Source organism: Antechinus flavipes, chromosome 2, assembly GCF_016432865.1.
Source record: "Antechinus flavipes isolate AdamAnt ecotype Samford, QLD, Australia chromosome 2, AdamAnt_v2, whole genome shotgun sequence".
In the NCBI taxonomy this organism is placed as follows: domain Eukaryota; kingdom Metazoa; phylum Chordata; class Mammalia; order Dasyuromorphia; family Dasyuridae; genus Antechinus; species Antechinus flavipes.
Genome location: NC_067399.1, coordinates 230,238,289 through 230,257,754, shown reverse-complemented (window position 1 = coordinate 230,257,754; position 19,466 = coordinate 230,238,289). Strand labels below are relative to the sequence as shown.

Sequence of the window (19,466 nt, the reverse complement as noted above, 5' to 3'; positions counted from 1 at the left end):
AACTATTAACTCAACATATTTATTTAGCATCTATTAAGGGAAAGGGACAGTTCTCAATATCATTCCTAGGAAGCCTTTTCATGTTGACTTTAGCTTTAACATTTTGGACCAGGGTCATGGCCAAAAATCTTACCGGTTTATGGGATAATTTCTGTTTATTCCCAGGCTTTCATCCCTTGACCCATTCCCTGTCACAGTCCCAAACACAAATGACTTGTTCTGTTTGACTTTAGGGGAAGAACCAAGAATAGAACATGCAGTGGCCAATTCAGACTTGACATCAGGAAAAACTTCCAAAAGCTGACACAATGGCCTCAAGAGTGGGTGAGTTTTCCTAGTCTGATGTGTGTTAGATTGCAGATTCTTTATATATAGATATAGATATGTTGGACTAGATAGCCACTTTCCAAGGCAGGTTCTTCGACTTGAGCTTGCTCAGAACTCTCCCTGCCAGTTTGGCCATCTCTCTCTTTTTCATATTTAACACATTCTTCTTTGTGTTATAATTATTTATGGACAAGTAGGTGGCACAGTAGATAGGCTGGGTGTCAATGTTATTTGTCCTTTGTTCTGGAAGAAGCCCATGACCTCAGGGAGCAAGGTCACTTGCCTCATTCTCTCCTCTGGAGCCATCTGGGTCCAGTGGCCAAATTTAGAGCAGGACAAGTGGAGATGGCCCTAAGTCAAAATGCAACTCCCATGAATCCTTATGAATTATTAAGTGGCCCCCATTTCTATTTGATTTTGAACCACTGACAGTCCCATGATATGTTGCTAGACAGGAGAGATACAAAGCTAAAAACAAGCACTCCTTCCCCTTACGGAGCTTACATTCTATTGGACTACAATGAAGACCATTCTGTATTTCAGACATTCATTAAGCATTGATGGTACACACAGTATAGTGATCCATTTCTATTTACATAATTTTCATTTTCTAACAAATTTTTTAAAATGTAAAATATAGCTGAATTTGGCAAACTTTTAATGAGTGTCTCCTTTGTGCAGGATATTACCCTGAATTCTGGAGATACAAACATGAAACAGTTTTTGCCCTCAAGGAAAAATTCTGGAGGGGACCACAATTTTATAGATATAAATAAACTGAAAAGTGTCTAGAAGAGGGCCACCAGGTGAATGAGGCCATCAGCACCTGCTATATTAAGATGAACTGAAGACGTATTAGACTCAGCTCTAATCTTAGATCCAAACAGGATGGAAGGGAGGAGTATCAGAGGGGTGGAAAGGGAGAATGACAAGTATAAGCTGGGCTGTCACATGGGAGAGGAATGAGAGCTTATTCTGTTTGGCCCCAGTCAGAACAACCGGGGCAAATGTAGAAGTTATAAAGAAGAAAATTAGTCTTGATACAATAATTAGAGTATCCCAAAGGGTAATGAGCTGCCTGGAAAAGGGGGAGCTTACCGCCCCCCTCACTGAATTTTTCAGGCAAAGAGAGATAGGTTGACAACTTATTGGGTATATAGTAGAAAAGATTTCTCTTTCTGATTAGGTTTTATCTCTAACCTCTAAACTCTCTTTCAACACATGAGATGCTTCAGTTTTATGTTTCTTTGATTTGGTAACCAAGTTAAAATGTCCAGGTTGAGGATTCATTAAACAATTCTTTGCAAGACTTGATCTATACCCTGTAAACCTACTTCCTATTCTCTAATCCTGGATGTTACTTTAAGAAATGAATAGAAATCCAGAGAGATATGGGAATGAATCACTTCCGCTTCAATCCTACCTTCTCCCTAGAAGCTCTGCTTCTTAGTTAGGCTACTTACGCTTATCAGAGCCTTTCTCCCTGATAGAATGAGAATAATTGAAGCAGTATTAAAAAGAAGACAATTCCAGAGATAGAATGTCACTATGCTGGAGAAAGCACCCATCACAGGACTTGGGTTGAATCTAAGCTTTCTTACCAGCAATGTGACCTTGGGAAAGTCCCTAACTTCTCTGAGCCACAGTTTCCTGACCTGTAAAAAGAAGGGGTTGGACTTGATAATATCCATGCTTAATCTTCTTATCCAAATGACAGGGAGTATGTCCTACACTGCAAAATATACCCAATAAGAATATTTGAAAACATGGGCAGGAGAAATTGCCCAAATATAGCCCCATGACCATAGGATAAGTTACACACAGGGAAGTTTGACCCATTACCAGCCTCTTAGGAAGATGCTGCTAAAGACATGCCCTCTCAAGGGACCTGGAACTTTTCCTAGGATCAGACTGAGACTGTGTCTTCGAAAATGCTATACATGTAGGTTCAAAAAACCAACTATGCAAATACAGGATGGGGGAGAGACATTCTTAGGTAATAATTCCTCCAAAAAAGTTCAGCGGATTTTGGTGGACTACAAGCTCAGTGTGAGTCAATCCTGTGACAGCAAGAAAACAAAAACGAAAAGTTGATATTGGCTGCCTTAGGAATGTTGAAGAAAGGAAGGTGGTTAAACAGTATTCAGTCCACAATTTATCTGGGGTTATTAAGTCCAGTTCTGAGCATCACCTTTTTAGGAAGGACATTGACAAGCCTTGGTGTGTGTCTTGAGAAGAATAAGTAAAGGTGTAAGGGGCCTGGGGACCATTCTGTGTGAGATCAGTAGAAGGGACTGAGGAAACCATTGTGATGTGATATAATAGCTGTCTCCCAGTATTTGAAGGGCTGTGATGTGGAAGTGAGATTAAAATTGTGTCCTGGTTGGTGCAAAATTGAAAAACTAGGAGAAGTGAGTGAAAGATGCAGCAAAGCAGCTATTGGCAAGGAATAAATAAAACTTCCCAAGAATTAGTGTGATGGAAAAGTGCAAAGGTATGCTTTCTGAGGTAGCAGGTTTTCTCTTGTTGGTATTCAGCAAGCATAGATTGGATGACCACTTATTGAGGTTGTAGGCTGAATTCCTGCCTAAGTACTGCTTAGACTTGCGGGACCCTGAAGTCTTTGCAACTGAGATTCTGTGCTTCTATAACTCAATAAGATTTTTCAGTTCTGAATGATTGAGTCACAGACAGGAGAGCTCTCATCACCATCAAAGAGGTGTTGTTGGCTCAAGTTCTTTGGTACCACTGGGAAATCTGGTCACATCATTCTTAAAATTAGGGTTGATATAAGAGTTCAAGTTAGAAGAGAACGAAGGAGGAGACTTTGAGCAAGAAGCTGCCATGGCAGCTTTTGACTTGTTCGCCTTGTTTGCCATAGTATTCTCTTCTGTTTGCTGCTGTGCCAGGACCAGGATTGGTTTGACATTTGGCCCTAAAAAAGATAATGAGAAGAAATAATCAAATTGTAGATATAATAGAATATTACTATAAGAATATCACTGTGTTATAAGAAATGAATAGAAATCCAGAGAGCTATGGGAATGAATGTATGAATGAAAAAAGCATTTATTCAGGGCTTATTGCGGGCCAAGTTCAGTATTAAGTGATAAAGATACATATAGAAAAGTATGATAACAAAAATGAAAGTTGAAAACTCTCTTTACATGGAATTGGAAAAAATAAGATACTATTAAGGGGGGAGGGAGGAGGTAGTATAGTATTTTTACCATTAAAAAAAAAAAACAAAGAAAAGAAAAGTAAAATAATTCTAGCTCAAGAAGCTTACATATCTAATTGGAGGAGCCAATAAAAAAAAGATTTATGTAAACTAATACAAAGTGAAATAAGCAGAACTAGGAAACAACAAAATGATGTAAGCAAGCTAAATGTTGGTCATCCAAAAACAAAATATGTCAATAAAATGTATTTCTTTTTTTTTTTTGCTTTCTTGAATTATTTTATTTCAAAAGTACATAAAACTATAGAAACTATTTAAAAATTTCAAAAGCCTCATTTAAAATACTTAAACTAGAAACTTTAATGCAAAATCTGATACTATCATATCCTATGTTTTGTTTAATGTGATGTGTAAGAGGCAGCTAGTTGGTATAGTGGATAGAGCACCAGCCCTGAAGTCAGGAGGACTTAAGTTCAAATTTGGCCTTAGACACTTAACACTTCCTAGCTAATGTGACTCTGGGCAAGTTACTTAATCCCAATTAACTCACAAAAAAAAAAAAAAAAAAAAAAAAAGTGATTTGTACCAAAATATCCTTTCCCAGTGGCAAATGGGTAATTGTTAGTGAAGATGATTTATGGTTCTTTTCACTTTTATATTGTCAAGACTAATTAACTTGAAACTTATACCTAAATAGAACAATATCAACACAAATACAAAGAACTTTAACTTTACACGATTAAACTCTTTTAAACACTTTAAACTCATCCTGATCCTCACACAATGCTTCTTATGGAAGTGTTTAGCCAAAACAAAACAAAACAAAAAAGTGATGTGATAGAAATGGCCCAAACTCAACCAATACTTATTGGTATTAATTATTATAAAGATAACCTAACAAATTATTAGAGATGCTAATCTAAGTTTAAACAAAAGCATAAACTTATTGATCATTCTTCCAAGCTCATATAGTATAAACTTACAATTATGTTATTATTGTTGTTGTGATAAATTCTATTGTGAAATGCTGGCTTGATTAGAGCTTTTTTTCTTTTTAGATTTAAAACTTGCCCCAAATATTTTATCATAGTACAACATAGAAGGAATGTATGAATACAGTGAAAGTAAATGTACATTTCTGTAAGCCATAGAAAAAAAGTTAAAATTTTGCCAATTTATACATGCTATAAGTTTTCTTTGACTAATATGAAAAAATCAACTATGTACAATTTTTTTATTCACACTGCATTATAGCTTTTTAAAATGTGATCTGCATTATACACTTCGACAACGATGTTGTATGAGGACATATTTTGATGGAAGTGGATTTCTTTGACAAAGAGACCTGAGTTTCAATTGATAAATGACGGACAAAAGCAGCTACACCCAAAGAAAGAACACTGGGACACGAATGTAAACTATCTGCATTTTTGTTTTTCTTCCCGGGTTATTTATACCTTCTGAATCCAATTCTCCCTAAGCAACAAGAGAACTGTTCGGTTCTGCAAACATATATTGTATCTAGGATATACTGCAACATATCCAACATATATAGGACTGCTTGCCATCTAGGGGAGGGGGTGGAGGGAGGGAGGGGGAAAAAAAAATCGGAACAGAAACGAGTGTCAATATAAAGTAATTATTAAATAAAAAATTTAAAAAAAAAATGTGATCTGCACAGTTCAAAATGATATTCTAAATTTGTGCCCATGCAAATAGACCCAAGCACTGAACAACTTACCTGCCCCATTTCAGACAATTAATTACTAGTTATGTGATCATGGGCAAGTCTTTTGACCTCTCTGAGGTTCAGTTTCCTCATCTATAAAAAGGAGATAAAAATAGCTCCTATCTTGTAGGGTTGTTATGAAGATCAAGTGACATAATATATATAAAACTCTTTGCAAACTTTAAAGTACTATATAAATGCTATTATCAGTATTATTATGTGCCTAAAGAATTTGGTACTTTGGGAGCTTTACATATATTTGGGAAAGTTTTTTAATTTAATCAAGCACTGAAAATAACTCTTTACCCTCTAACCTTATTAGGATCATTGAGTAATTTTTCAATTTGATCAGATTTGCATGATGTATATTCCCCCTTTATATACACACTACACACACATACATTACATATATACACAAATATATATATATATATATATATATATATATATATATATGACTAAGTCTTAATGCAAATAATGAATCCTCTGAAGGGGCCACATATATTCAAATGCACACTATTCAATGTTATAATTATATAATATATGCCAACTGGTTTCAGCTCAATGGAAATATGCAGTACAGAGTCAAATAATGTGACTCCTTTTAAGAGGAATTATTATTCACACTAATTGTGACCTAGTTGTTATATATACATATAGATTTGAATACATATACAAACATATATTCTCATATATGTTTATGCAAATACATATACACACACATAACATATACTTATATGAGCTTCTGCCTCATACCCCTAAGGCAAATGTAAATGTTGATCAAATCTATGACTTTTATGGAACGTTCACAAATAGATTAAATAGCTTAATCTAATAAATTAGATTAAATAGATTAAGAGCTCCTTCCACCAATTCAGAACAATACCACTTGTAACTTGGGACCATTGAGAATAGTATGGACTAGGGAGAAGTTAAAGGACTTGCCTAGATCATCTGACTGTTACATATGAGAGGAAGGACTTGAAACCAGGCCAGCTCTCTATCATATACTAATGGAAATGATCACCACTGCCACCGTCATCAAAAGAAATCAAAAGAAGGGTTGCAAAGTATTTCCCCCACAATACCTCCATGAAGGGTGAGGAGTGGTTTTTAAAATTAACTGGGACCAACAAAATCCAAGAGCAAGAGATACAAAGAGAAATTCCATTCAAAATAACTGTTGATAGCATAAAATATTTGGGAATCTACCTACCAAAGGAAAGTCAGGAATTATATGAGCAAAATTACAAAAAAGTTTTTACACAAATAAAGTCAGACTTAAATAATTGGAAAAATATTAAGTGCTCTTGGATAGGCCGAGCAAATATAATAAAGATGACAATACTCCCTAAACTAATCTATTTATTTAGTGCTATACCAATCAGACTTCCAAGAAAATATTTTAATGATTTAGAAAAAATAACAACAAAATTCATATGGAACAATAAAAAGTCGAGAATCTCAAGGGAATTAATGAAAAAAAAATCAAATGAAGGTGGTCTAGCTGTACCTGATCTAAAATTATATTATAAAGCAGCAGTCACCAAAACCATCTGGTATTGGCTTAGAAATAGATTAGTTGATCAGTGGAAAAGGTTAGGTTCACAAGACAGAATAGTCAACTATAGCAATCTAGTGTTTGACAAACCCAAAGATTCTAAATTTTGGGATAAGATTTCATTATTTGATAAAAACTGCTGGGATAACTGGAAATTAGTATGGCAGAAATTAGGCAAGGACCCACACTTAGCACTGTATGCCAAGATAAGATCAAAATGGGTCCATGACCTAGGCATAAAGAACGAGATTATAAATAAATTAGAGGAACATAGGATAGTTTATCTCTCAGACTTGTGGAGGAGAAAGAAATTTGTGACCAAAGATGAACTAGAGACCATTATCAATCACAAAATAGAAAATTTTGATTATATCAAATTAAAAAGCCTTTGTACAAACAGAACGAATGCAAACAAGATTAGTAGGGAAGTAACAAACTGGGAAAACATCTTTACAATGAAAGGTTCTGATAAAGGCCTCATTTCCAAAATATATAGAGAACTGACTCAAATTTATAAAAAATCAAGCCATTCTCCAATTGATAAATGGTCAAAGGATATGAACAGACAATTTTCAGATGAAGAAATTGAAACTATTACCACTCACATGAAAGAGTGTTCCAAATCACTATTGATCAGAGAAATGCAAATTAAGACAACTCTGAGATATCACTACACACCTGTCAGATTGGCTAAGATGACAGGAAAAAATAATGATGAATGTTGGAGGGGATGCGGGAAAACGGGGACACTGATGCATTGTTGGTGGAGTTGTGAACGAATCCAGCCATTCTGGAGAGCGATCTGGAATTATGCCCAAAAAGTTATCAAACTGTGCATATCCTTTGATCCAGCAGTGTTTCTATTGGGCTTATACCCCAAAGAAATACTAAAAAAGGGAAGGGGACCTGTATGTGCCAAAATGTTTGTAGCAGCCCTGTTTGTAGTGGCTAGAAACTGGAAAATGAATGGATGCCCATCAATTGGAGAATGGCTGGGTAAATTGTGGTATATGAATGTTATGGAATATTATTGCTCTGTAAGGAATGACCAGCAGGATGAATACAGAGAGGCTTGGAGAGACCTACATGGACTGATGCTAAGTGAGATGAGCAGAACCAGGAGATCATTATACACTTCGACAACGATATTGTATGAGGATGTATTCTGATGGAAGTGGATTTCTCTGACAAAGAGACTTAACTGAGTTTCATTGGAGAAATGATGGACAGAAACAGCTACACCCAAAGAAGGAATACTGGGAAATGAATGTGAACTATTTACATTTTTGATTTTCTTCCCGAGTTATTTTTACCTTCTGAATCCAATTCTCCCTGTGCAACAAGAGAACTGTTCGGTTCTGCAAATATGTATTGTATCTAGGATATACTGCAACATATTTAACATATATAGGACTGCTTGCCATCCTGGCGGGGGGGGGGAGGAGGGAGGGAGGGGAAAAAACGAAACATAAGTGATTGCAAGGGATAATGTCGCAAATTATCCTGGCATGGATTCTGTCAATACAAAGTTATTATTAAATAAAATAAAATTTAAAAAAAAATAAAATAAAATAAAATTAACTGGGTCTTGAAAATGTTATAAGCATAGCCCAGTCTAGGAGGGTTCTTCTTATAAGAATACATCACTTTTCCTCTAGAAACTTTCCATCTCCTAAACCATATCTCTTTCTATCTATCCTATCCCTCCTACTTCCTTCAGAAGAATCAAAGAAAGAATCTGTTGGAGGCCGTGTAAGCAGCCCCTGTGGTGAGCCACCCTCCGTGGGAGCACCTCTGTGTGCACTCTCTCTCTCTGGGGCACACAGTTTGAAGCTTTATAAAGACAAGATGCAGAGACCTTTCTTTTAAGAAAGTTTCTGGGCCTTACCAAAATAGCTGAGGATCACAGGCAGAAAGATGAGGCCATGCAGCATGCCGAAGATGGTGATGAGGAGGTTGAGGCGAAAGAAGAAGATCTGGATCAGTTGGGCCTTAGCAAAGGCCAGAATGATGATGCCAGGAAGATTGGTCATGGCCACTCCAGCAAAGACCTACAAAGATCCCAAGACGCTCCAGTCAGGACTGGGGAGAGAACAGCCCGACAGGGCTAACAGGTGCCCACGGAGCCAGGCTTCACTTACCGCACTGCCCATGATGACCGTGGCCTCTTTGGCCCTCTCCAGCCGAGTGGGCTGGGTACTGATGGCAAAGGAGCGGGTGATGTGGGAAACAAACTCCACTGAGATACCCACAGCCTAGAGTGGACAAGAAAGAGCAGTTAGAGAGAAAGGAAAAAACCGGAAACCAAGTAAACATCTAGTAATCTGGGGAAGGCCAAACAAACTGGAATATATTATTGCGCTGTAAAAAGAGTTCAGACACTTGAAAAACTTGTCTGAATTGGTACAGAATAAAGTTGGCAAGACCAAGAGGATGACTGCAATAATTTTAAGGAAAGCAACATTGAAAGATATCAGAATTCTGTGTCAAAAAGTCTTGGATTCAAATCCTGCCTCAGACAGTTACTAGCTGTGTGACCTGGGCAAATTCTCTGTGTCTTAGTTTCCCCACACTAAAATGGGGAACTCAATGGTCTCTTAGGTTCCTTTTAGTTCTAAATCTGTGATCCTATGCATGACCCATATTGATTCCAGAAGACTGACAGTGAAATATACTTCCTTCCTCTTGGCAAAGAAGTGATGAACTACGTTGAAAAACAAGGTTCCTTCTAGCTCTAAATGTGTGATCCTATGACCCAGTACGTGACCATCTTGATTCCAAAGAATTGACAGTGAAATATATTTCCTTCCTCTTGACAAAGAGGTGATGGATTACAAGTGAAAAAAAAGGCAATGTGTTTATTTTACTTAACTACACTTATTTGTCTAAAGGGAAAGTTCACTTGTTGGAGCATGGCAGCAGGGAGAACAGACAGAGGGAGAGTTATAGGGAAATGATTATATTTTTTTAAAAATATCAATTAAAATGTACTAAAAAAAATGATGGCATGTGCTCATAGGAACTTCCACATGATGGGAAAATTGAGGTCCTATGGGAAGATAATTTCTCAAGATCTTCTATTTGCCCTCCAGCCAGAAGAATAAAAGAGATAAGCCTTTTCAAGAACTAAAGAACTTTCACAATGACTATAACACAATATACCTTCAAGTTGAGTTTGGAAATAGCCATTACCAATCTGAACCAATGACCAATAACATTTCTAAAGGACCAAAGAACTTCATCTAAAGATGAAGCAATCTCTGAACAATATAAGGGAGATAGGAAAAGAGCTACTAAAGGAAGATCTTCTATTTACTCTCAACCCCACTGATGTCCATCTAGTCTCATTAATATCTTCCTTGACTATTGTAATAGACTATGCCTCAGTAGTCTGACTACTGAGTAGACAGACTACTGAGACATATAGGACCTATATAAATAAACTACAAAATTCTCTTTCCAAAAATAGACAGATCTCAATAATTTGAGATTTATTAATTGTTCATGTTTGAGCTGTATCAATATAATAAAACTATATTATTACCTAAAAAAAAAGGAAGAAAATCGCAAGAAGACATCAAAAAGCAAAGTCATATCTTAAAAGGAACAAAGAAACCATGAGAGAGCTGAAGAAAGCCAAAAAGCTCAATTCCCTTGGTTCCCCACCTCCAACAATACCCAATTCAGAGAATTACCGTAACCAAATTGATGAGGGCCACAGCATTGTAGCTGATGCCCCATAAGGCCATGAAGCCTACAGTATCCACAAGGATCATGATGATGGAGAAGAGATTGAGGAAGCCGGAGCGGAGATCCATCCCAAGCAGGAGGCAGCAGACAGCAAATGTAGGTATGAGACAGAGACTCAGAATGAATAGTCCCTCTGGAACGATGGTTAGATACTGTTCATAGAATACATAGGTGATTCTGCCACACAGGGAAGAAATGTCAGTTGAGGCTAGTGTTGAGCTTTCAAAACTCTGTCTTCTCCCCAGGGCCATGAAAATGGAAAAGCCAGAAAGAATAGCTTTCCATTACCACCTTAGTGCCAAGACTTTTCCTTCCAACACCTTGAAGACCTCTATGTTCCCCTATTTCCCTCAATTCTCTGTATTCTACAACATCTACCATTTATATAGTACTTTTTAAAGGCTGATAAAACATTTTAAGGGCAGTTAGCAGGTACAGTATCTGGAGTCAGAAAGATACTGAGTTCAAATCTGGCCTCAGACTCTTACTAGCTAGACCTGGGCAAGTCGCTTAACTCTGCTTCAGTTTCCTCATTTGTAAAATAAACTGGAAGAGGAAATGGCAAACCACTCTAGTGTCTTTGCCAAGAAAAGACCTAAATGGGGTCATGAAGAGTTTGATATGATTGTAAAACAACTAAACAACAACATAATATAGCACTTTACCTATATTATGTCATTTGATCTTTCCAAGAACTCTATGAGGTAAGAATGACTATTATTCCCATTTTCCAGATGAGGAAACAAACTAAAAGCAAATAAATGATTTGCTCTGACTCACAGACACGTTTCTATCTCAGATCTGACTCTTAAATCCAACTCTCTATACTACAGTTTTTCTACCCCAGTCCCTGCCCTACTTCTCCACCTTTTTTCTCCATTGGACTATATGGTAGATCAGCCAACACTACTTATTAAATGGTTTCTTTCCTGTTAATATTCCCTGAACTCCCACTGCCCACGCCCTGGTTCTCACGTGTAGGGGAAGACCTCAAAATTAGGATCAGTCCCTGGAACAGTCCGCAGGTCAGCTGTGATATTGACTGCCAACTCCCGGGCGGCCCGAAGGGCTCCTGTGTAATCTTGAGAATTCTTGAGGGGTGTATGGTAAGCCATAAACCGGGTAGCTGGACAGAAGCCAATGAGATCCAAGGGCAAGGGATGAGCAGAATCAAAGAAAGACATCAGTATTTCACAGATCAGTATTTATTAAGCATTCAAAATAGACTAAATGCTATTCAAAATAGTGAGGAAATAGTAACTACCCTCCCTCTAGGAGTCTATATTCATAGGATCATAGGTTTATAACCAGAAAAGACCTTAGAGATCATAAAGTCCAACCCCTTCATTTGACAGATGAGGAACTAAGAAAGAGCCTAAGGAATTTAGTATATTGATGGCAAATGGCAGAGAGAGGATTCAACTTAGGTCCTCTGACTCCACCAATCCATTAACTCTAAAATGATGACTTAAATGATCACCCAGAAAGTTAATGTAATGGAAATAAAATTAAACAGAAGTCAAGAGTCCTAGGTTCTAGTCTCAGCTTTGCTTGTAGGTGTGACCTTGAGTAGATCCCTTCATTTCTCTCTGGAGATCATTTTCCTCATTAATAAAATGAAGTTTTCCCAGATGACCTCAAAGATCCTTCCAGTTTTAACATTCCACAAGTCTGTTATTCTCCAGGTAAGTATTTAAAATGTCATTAGTTTCTGGCAATAAAGATAGGAGGACAGGTGACAACTTTCTAGAGGAAAGAACTTTGATGGAAGTTTTCTGAATAGGCGAAAATAAATTGTTTAACACTTGAGAGGAAGATCATTCCAAGAGCAGTAGACAGGCAAAATGAAGAATAAAAGGATTATCAGAGGAAGCATAAGCAAAGAGTCAACCTAAAAAAGTGGGAAAGGAAAGAGGAAATGGGAAATTTCACAAAATATCATACATGACATCAGAAATTAGCCTCCCAAAAAGTATCACGAAGTGACTTATCTTTTTTAGTAGGAAGCTGGTAAGGAAATAAACTCTAAGAACTGCTTAGAGAGAAAGATCAAAAAACAAAAAAAAAATTATTTATAAAGATTTATAAAACTCTTTATATACATTATATGATTTGATCCTTATAACAACCATGTTATTATTCTCCCTATTATATAGATGAAAAAAATATAGCTGGGAGAGAGGTTCAGTGACATTCAGGGTAATTCATCTAGTACTGGTATTAGATTGTAAGTTCCTTGAGGGCAAGGACTTTTGCCTCTTTTCATATCTCAATATTTAACACAGTGCCTGGTACATAGTAGGCACTAAATAAACATTGATTGATTAATTGATTGACTGAAGTGTCTGAGGAACAATTAATCTCAGGTGTTCCTGACTGAGTTCAGCATGCCATCTGTAAACTCCTTGAAAGCAGGGGATCTTTCATCTTTTTTTTTTTTAAATCCTCATCACTTAGCACAGTGCCTAGTACATAATAGGTGCTTAGTAAATGGTTGTTGATGGTTGATACCCACAACTGCATAGATTTAGAGCTAGAAGGGACCTTAAAGATCCATTCCATTTCATTTTGCAGATAAGGAATCTAATCTCTAACAGTCACACAAGTAGTATGGGAAAGATCTTGGATTTGAACTTGGGTCTTTTAACTCCCAATCCAGCACCTTGCAACTAAATCAAGAAAGACCACTTCACATTTTATGCCTCCAATTTCTGAGCTATAAAAATGGGTGGAGATGGACTCTCAAATCCCCACCAACTCTTAACACAATAGTTATGCTTCTATACTAGGAGTCCAAGTAGCATTTGATAAGGAAATTGTGGGAAGATAGAAGAAAAGGCAGATCATGAAGGAATTGTGAAGGTTGAAACAGCAGGCCTGACGAACAGAATCAATATGAGAAAGGAAGGGCAGTGAAAAATTGCAAATAGCTCTTCTAAGAGCCAGAAGAAGGAAGAAAGGAGATATGGTGATGTGGTACAACAGAGCTTAGAACTTGGAGCCACAATACAGCTCTGCCACTTAAGAGGACATATGACTCTAGGAAAGCCATCAACTTATTTGGGGTTCAAGGTCCTTATCAGTAAAATGACAGAATTACACTAGGTGACCTCCAAGGTTCCTTCCAGTTTAAGATCTATGATACAAATATATAAGAAACAAAAGGTGAGAAGGGGGGTTCTGTTTCTCACACAACAATTACCCCTTCCACATCCAACTTACCCCATCATGGTTTTGATATATTGTGAGTCAGAATAAAAAATTAAATGGGAAATTTGGGGGCATTTTGCAGAAGCTTCAGATGACACAAAGGCCAACAGACAACACAGAAAAAATTCAGAAATTCAAAAATAATTTTACACATAGACACAATTGCATATCAACATATTTTATCTTTTAAAACCATAATGATTCAGACTTTGTCTCTGGTAGGAAGGAAGGCCCAAAATATTTACATGGATTTTCCAGATCACAGGTCACTAACTCCCATGATGTGAAAGGGGTAACTATAGTTTTTTTTTTTGAGACTTAAAGTTCCTGCAGGCCCTATGATTTCCAGTCAGCATGAGGACCAGTTCTCAGTTATAGCAGCTTTATTCTTTTCAGAGATTCTCCAAAATTCTTACCTAGGATCTTGCCATCTGCACTAATGTTCACCGAACTGTCATAAGCTCCCAGGCCCCTGCAGAGAGAACATTACCAAGAGTGTTGCCTAAAGGAACTAATCCTCCTCCCCACTATCCCTGTTGATAGATTAACCTTGAATACTAATCAGTGCCCCTTCTTTCCCCTGTCAGCTAACCTCACCCCCAGTTTACCAGGCCAGTTTATACCTTCTCCCCATTTAGATTCCCAGACCCCCCCCCCTCCTGCCCCAGGCCATACCCTTTGGGGCACTTGATATTGGCTCTGTCCTCCAAAAACCAAGGCAGGTACTTGTGGAACTGTTCCTCTGTGGGCCTGGTCTTGCTTACGCACTTCCTTAAGCAGGTAAGGAGACCTGTGAAGAGATAGGACTTTTCTAAATCCTTATCCTTCCTGACTTCTTTGCTGCATCAGAAATTGTTAAATCGCCATGCTCATTTCTCATAGAATCAGAATCACAAAGTGTTAGTTGAAAACTAGTTAAAGTCTTTAGTGGCAAAGCCAGGATGGCAGAGTAAGGCAGGAACTCGCCCCACCTCTCCCCCAAATCTCTTTAAATAATGACTATAAACAAATTTTAGAACATCAAAACACCCAAAAAGACAGAGCAGAACATTTTCCATCCAAAGGCAACTCAGAAAATCAGCAGAAAAGGTCTGTGACATTAGGGTGGGAGACTAAGTACAGTCCCAGTGCAGACCAACCAGCCGTGGCCAGTCATAGCCCTAGCCCCACTCCAGCAAAGCAGGCACAGGTCTAGGGATCTCCAAATCGGTGTCAGGGCTGGAAGTTTCTAGACCTCTCAACCCCAAAAGATGAGTTGGAAGGTCAGCAGAAAAGATGTGTGGAACTAAGGTGGGAGCCCAGCACAGAATGCAGCTCAAACCATGACAGCTCAGCCCTTCCCTCAGAACCAGTAAAGCAGGACTATGGCCTTAGCACATTAGATCTTACAGCTAGAGTAGGGCAGGATCACTATTAATAGCTCCAGGGCAGAAAAGAGTACTTGTGTTCAGTTCCCTAGAAGGAGCTCTGAAAACAGCTGCACAAAACCCCCCAGGCACAGTGCACCCTCCACCCTGGAAACAGAGCCCTACTTTAACAGAGTTAAAAGCAGAGTAACAGGCTAGGAAAGTGAACAGAAACCAGAAAGTTTCTGACCATTGACAGTTATTAATGACAAGGAAGATCAAAACACATTCAGAAGAAAATAACTCCTATCTCCAAAGCCTTTAAGAAAAATAAGAATTGGGCTCAGGCCATGGAAGAGCTCAAAAGGGATTTTGAAGATCAAATAACAGAGAGAGAAGAAAAAATAGGAAAAGAATTGAGAGTGGTGCAAAAGGAAATACAAAAAGCTAAAGAGGAGAATGCCTTAAAAAGCAAAACTGGCCAATTGGGAAAGGAGGTACAAAAGTTCACTTAGGAAAATAATTCCTTAAAAATTAGAATTGAGCAAATGGAATTTAATGACTTATTTTATTTAATAATAATATTTATGTATTAATATGTGTATAATAATAATATGTAATAATAATCATGTATTAAGATACAAGAAAGCAAAACTAAAAAATGGGGAAATGTAAAAAAATGTAAAATATCTCGTTGGAAAAACTGATGACCTGGAAAATAGGTCCAAGTAAGATAATTTAAAAATTATTGGTCTACCTGAAAGTCATGATCAAAAAAAAAAAAAAAAAAAAGCTTACACATCATCTTCCAAAAAATTATCAATGAAAATTGTCCTGATATTCTAGAATCAGAGGATAAAATAGAAATTGAAAGAATCCACTGATCACCTCCTGAAAGTGATCCCAAAATAAAAACTCCCAAGAATATTATAGCCAAATTCTAGAACTCCTAGGTCAAGGAGAAAATATTGTAAGCATCCAGAAAGAAACAATTCACATATAGTGGAGTTACAGTCAGGATAACACAAGATTTAGCAGCATCTACATTAAAGGAATGGAGATCTTATAATATGATAATCCAAAGAATGATGGAGCTAGGATTACAACCAAGAATCACTTATCCAGCAAAACTGAATGTAATCCTTCAGAGAAAAAGGTTCAGTGAAATAGAGAGTTTTCACACATTCATGATGAAAAGAGCAGAGCTGAATGAAAAATTTGATTTTCAAATACAGGACTCAGAAGAAGCATAAGGAAACAATCAGGCAAGTGACATCATAAGGAACTTCATGACATTTATCTGTTTACATTCCTACATGGGAAGATGATACTTGTAACTCAGAATTTTTCATTATTATGGTAATTTGAAGAAGTATATATCAGGCAAGGTGTTAGTTGGATATGAAGGAATATCTAAAAAATTATTGAATTAATGGGTGAGAGAGGAATATACTGGGAGAAAGGGAAAGAGAGAAGTACAATAGTATAAATTATCTGCCATAAAAAAGAGGTAAGAAAAAGCTATTACAAAGGAGGAGAAGACAGAGAGGAGAGAGTAAATCTTACTCTCATTAGAACTGGCTTATAGAGGAAATAATGTACACACTCAATATGGATACAGAAATCTATTTTACCCTGTAGTCAAATAGGAAGGGAATAAGAATGGGGGAGAATGATAAAAGAGAGGGCACATTGGGAAAGAGGATGGTCAGTAGCAAACCAGTTTTTAGGAGGGACAGAATGAAAAGAGAAAAAGAGTAGAATGAATGGAGAGAAATACAGTTAGCACTAGTAATTGTAAAAAAGAATTCTGAAGCAAGTTTCTCTGATAAAGCCTTATTTCCCAAACATAGAGGGAATTGAGTCAAATTTATAAAAAAAGATAAGAGTCATGCCCCATTTGATAAATAATCAAAAGATAAGATCTATGCCAAGGGCTATAAATTCATGCATATCTTTTGATCTAACAATATCACTACTAGGCATGAATACCAAAAGATATTTTAAAAAAAGAAGAAAGAAAAGGACTTATATATACAAAAATAATTGTAGCAGCTCTCTTCTTGTGGCAAAAAAAATGGAAATTGAGGGGATGCCCATCAATTGGGGAATGGCAGAATAAATTTCAGTATGTGATTCTCATGGAATATTATTGTCCTATGGGAAATGATGAGCAAGATGTCTCAGAAAAAAACTTGGAAAGTCCTCCATGAACTCAAGCAAGTGAAATGTACTGTATACAAAGTAATAGCAATGTTCTGGGATTGAAATGTGCTCACTCTCTCTTTATTTTTCTTGAGAATTTTTTTTATTAGGATGGGAGATCTGTTTTCTTTCACAACATGATTTCTTGTGCCTTCTTAATGGGGACTGGGAGTAGGGATAAGGAAGAGAATCTGGAACTCAAACATTTTAAAAAACAAATGTAAAAATTGTTTTAAATGCAACTGGAGAAAATATTAAATTAATTAATTTTTTTAAAGGAACTTTATCATTCATCTGGTCTAAACCAGAAACAAAAAGAAGCCCCACTATAACAAAATTTGCAAGCAGTCTTCTAGATTCTGTTTAAAGATCATAAAGGATAGGGAAGCTACCTCTGCCCACTGGAACAGCCCATTCCCCTTTTAGGTGGCTCTAATTGCTAAGAATTTCCTAACATCAAGATTAAATTAATCTCTTTACAAGTTTCAGGCCCTCACTCCTGGTTCTGCCTTCTGGAGCAATATAGCAACCCTTCAAATATAAAAACAGAGCTAGCATGTTCCCTTCTCCTTCCTTGCATCTTCTTTTCACCAGGCTAAATATGTCCAAATCCTTCAACCAATTTTCGTATGTCTTAATGGCAAGGCCCTTCACCATCCTGACTATTCTTTTCTGGACAGTCTCCAGCTTTTTATAACACTGCTGTTTCATAGTCTTCCTCCTACCCATCTCACCATTCCTCAGTCTCATTACTGGACTATCATCCATATCCCACCCCTTAGGTACAAATGTACCCCAGGTTTCTGGCATGGGTTCTCCTCTCTCTTGCTCTGTAAGGTCATCAGCTTCCCTGTGTTCAACTATTACCTCTATGCAGATACACCCCAGATCTCTATAGCCAGTCTAATCTGTCTCCTTAACTTCAAGTCTACATTATCAGTTGCTATAGAAAATCCCCAACTGGATGTCCCTTAGGCATCTCATATTCAACTTGATCATTATCAAATCATTATCTTGTACCCACCTTTCCAAAAAATCTCCCCTTACCCTAACTTCCTTATTCCTATTGAAGATACCACAATCCTTCCAAGTATTCAGTATCATACCCTCAAAGTCCTTCTCAACTCTTCCCTCTTTGGCACACCAACCCATCAAATCAATTTCCAGGTCTTGTTGATTCTTTCTTGTTATCCTCTATTCATATATCTACCAACCTAATTCACTATCACCCCTTTGAACTAATGCAATAACCTATTAATTTGTCTTCCTGCCTCAAATCTCCTTTTTTCTACTCCATCTTCACAAAACTACCAAGTTGATATTCCTAAAGCATGGATCTGACTAAATCATTCCTTTACTCAAGAAGTTCTGTGGCTCCCTCTTTCCTTGAGGATAAAATAACAAACTCTGTTTGTTTTTTAAAGACTTTCATCATATGACTTCAACCTCTTTTTCCATGCTTTATTCATATAACTTGCCTTTACATACTCTATTTAAATCCAGCTAAACTACTTTGTGTTCTTCATATTCAGCATTCCATCTTGACGCTTAATGCTTCTAAACAGATTATTTCCTATGGCTATAATATATATGCTTTTTATTTTGTCCAAATAGAAATCCTAGCTAACTTCAAACACATAAAGAACCAACATTTCTATATACTACCAACGAAATCCAGTAGAAAGAGATAGAAAGAGAAATTCCATTTAAAATAACTGCAAACAGATGATTTCAGAAAAGCTTGGAAAGACCTACATGAACTAATGCTGAGTGAAGTGAGCAGAACCAAGAGAACATTGTACACAGTAACAGCAAGATTATGTGATGACCAACTGTGATGGACTTGACTCTTGTACACAAAGACAATTCCAATAGACTTAGGATGGAAAATTCCAATTACATTCAGAGAGAGATCTAGAGACTGAATGTGTATCAAAGCATAGAATTTTCACCTTTTTGTTTGTTTTTTCCTTTTTCATGTTTTAGACATAAAGGGTGATATCAACAATAAATTAGGGAAACATGAAAAAATATGTCTGTCAAATCTATGGATAAGGAAAAACAAAACAAGAGATGAACTTGGAAAGTATGATGGGATAATTTTGATTACATGAAATTTAAAAGATTTTATACAAACAAAATCAATGTATACAAACA

The 19,466-nt window shown here is 36.8% G+C and overlaps 1 protein-coding gene across 1 annotated transcript in view; it reads right to left on the bottom strand.

The window, feature by feature from the left end:
• Positions 1–19,466, bottom strand: part of NPC1L1 (NPC1 like intracellular cholesterol transporter 1) — a 48,508-nt gene continuing 29,042 nt past the window's right edge. The window contains 7 exon segments of the mRNA XM_051976443.1: positions 1–3,262; positions 8,687–8,849; positions 8,940–9,053; positions 10,494–10,725; positions 11,524–11,674; positions 14,175–14,230; positions 14,434–14,548. Of these exon segments, the coding sequence (XP_051832403.1) occupies positions 3,039–3,262; positions 8,687–8,849; positions 8,940–9,053; positions 10,494–10,725; positions 11,524–11,674; positions 14,175–14,230; positions 14,434–14,548 (1,055 nt within the window). The 3' untranslated portion in view covers positions 1–3,038.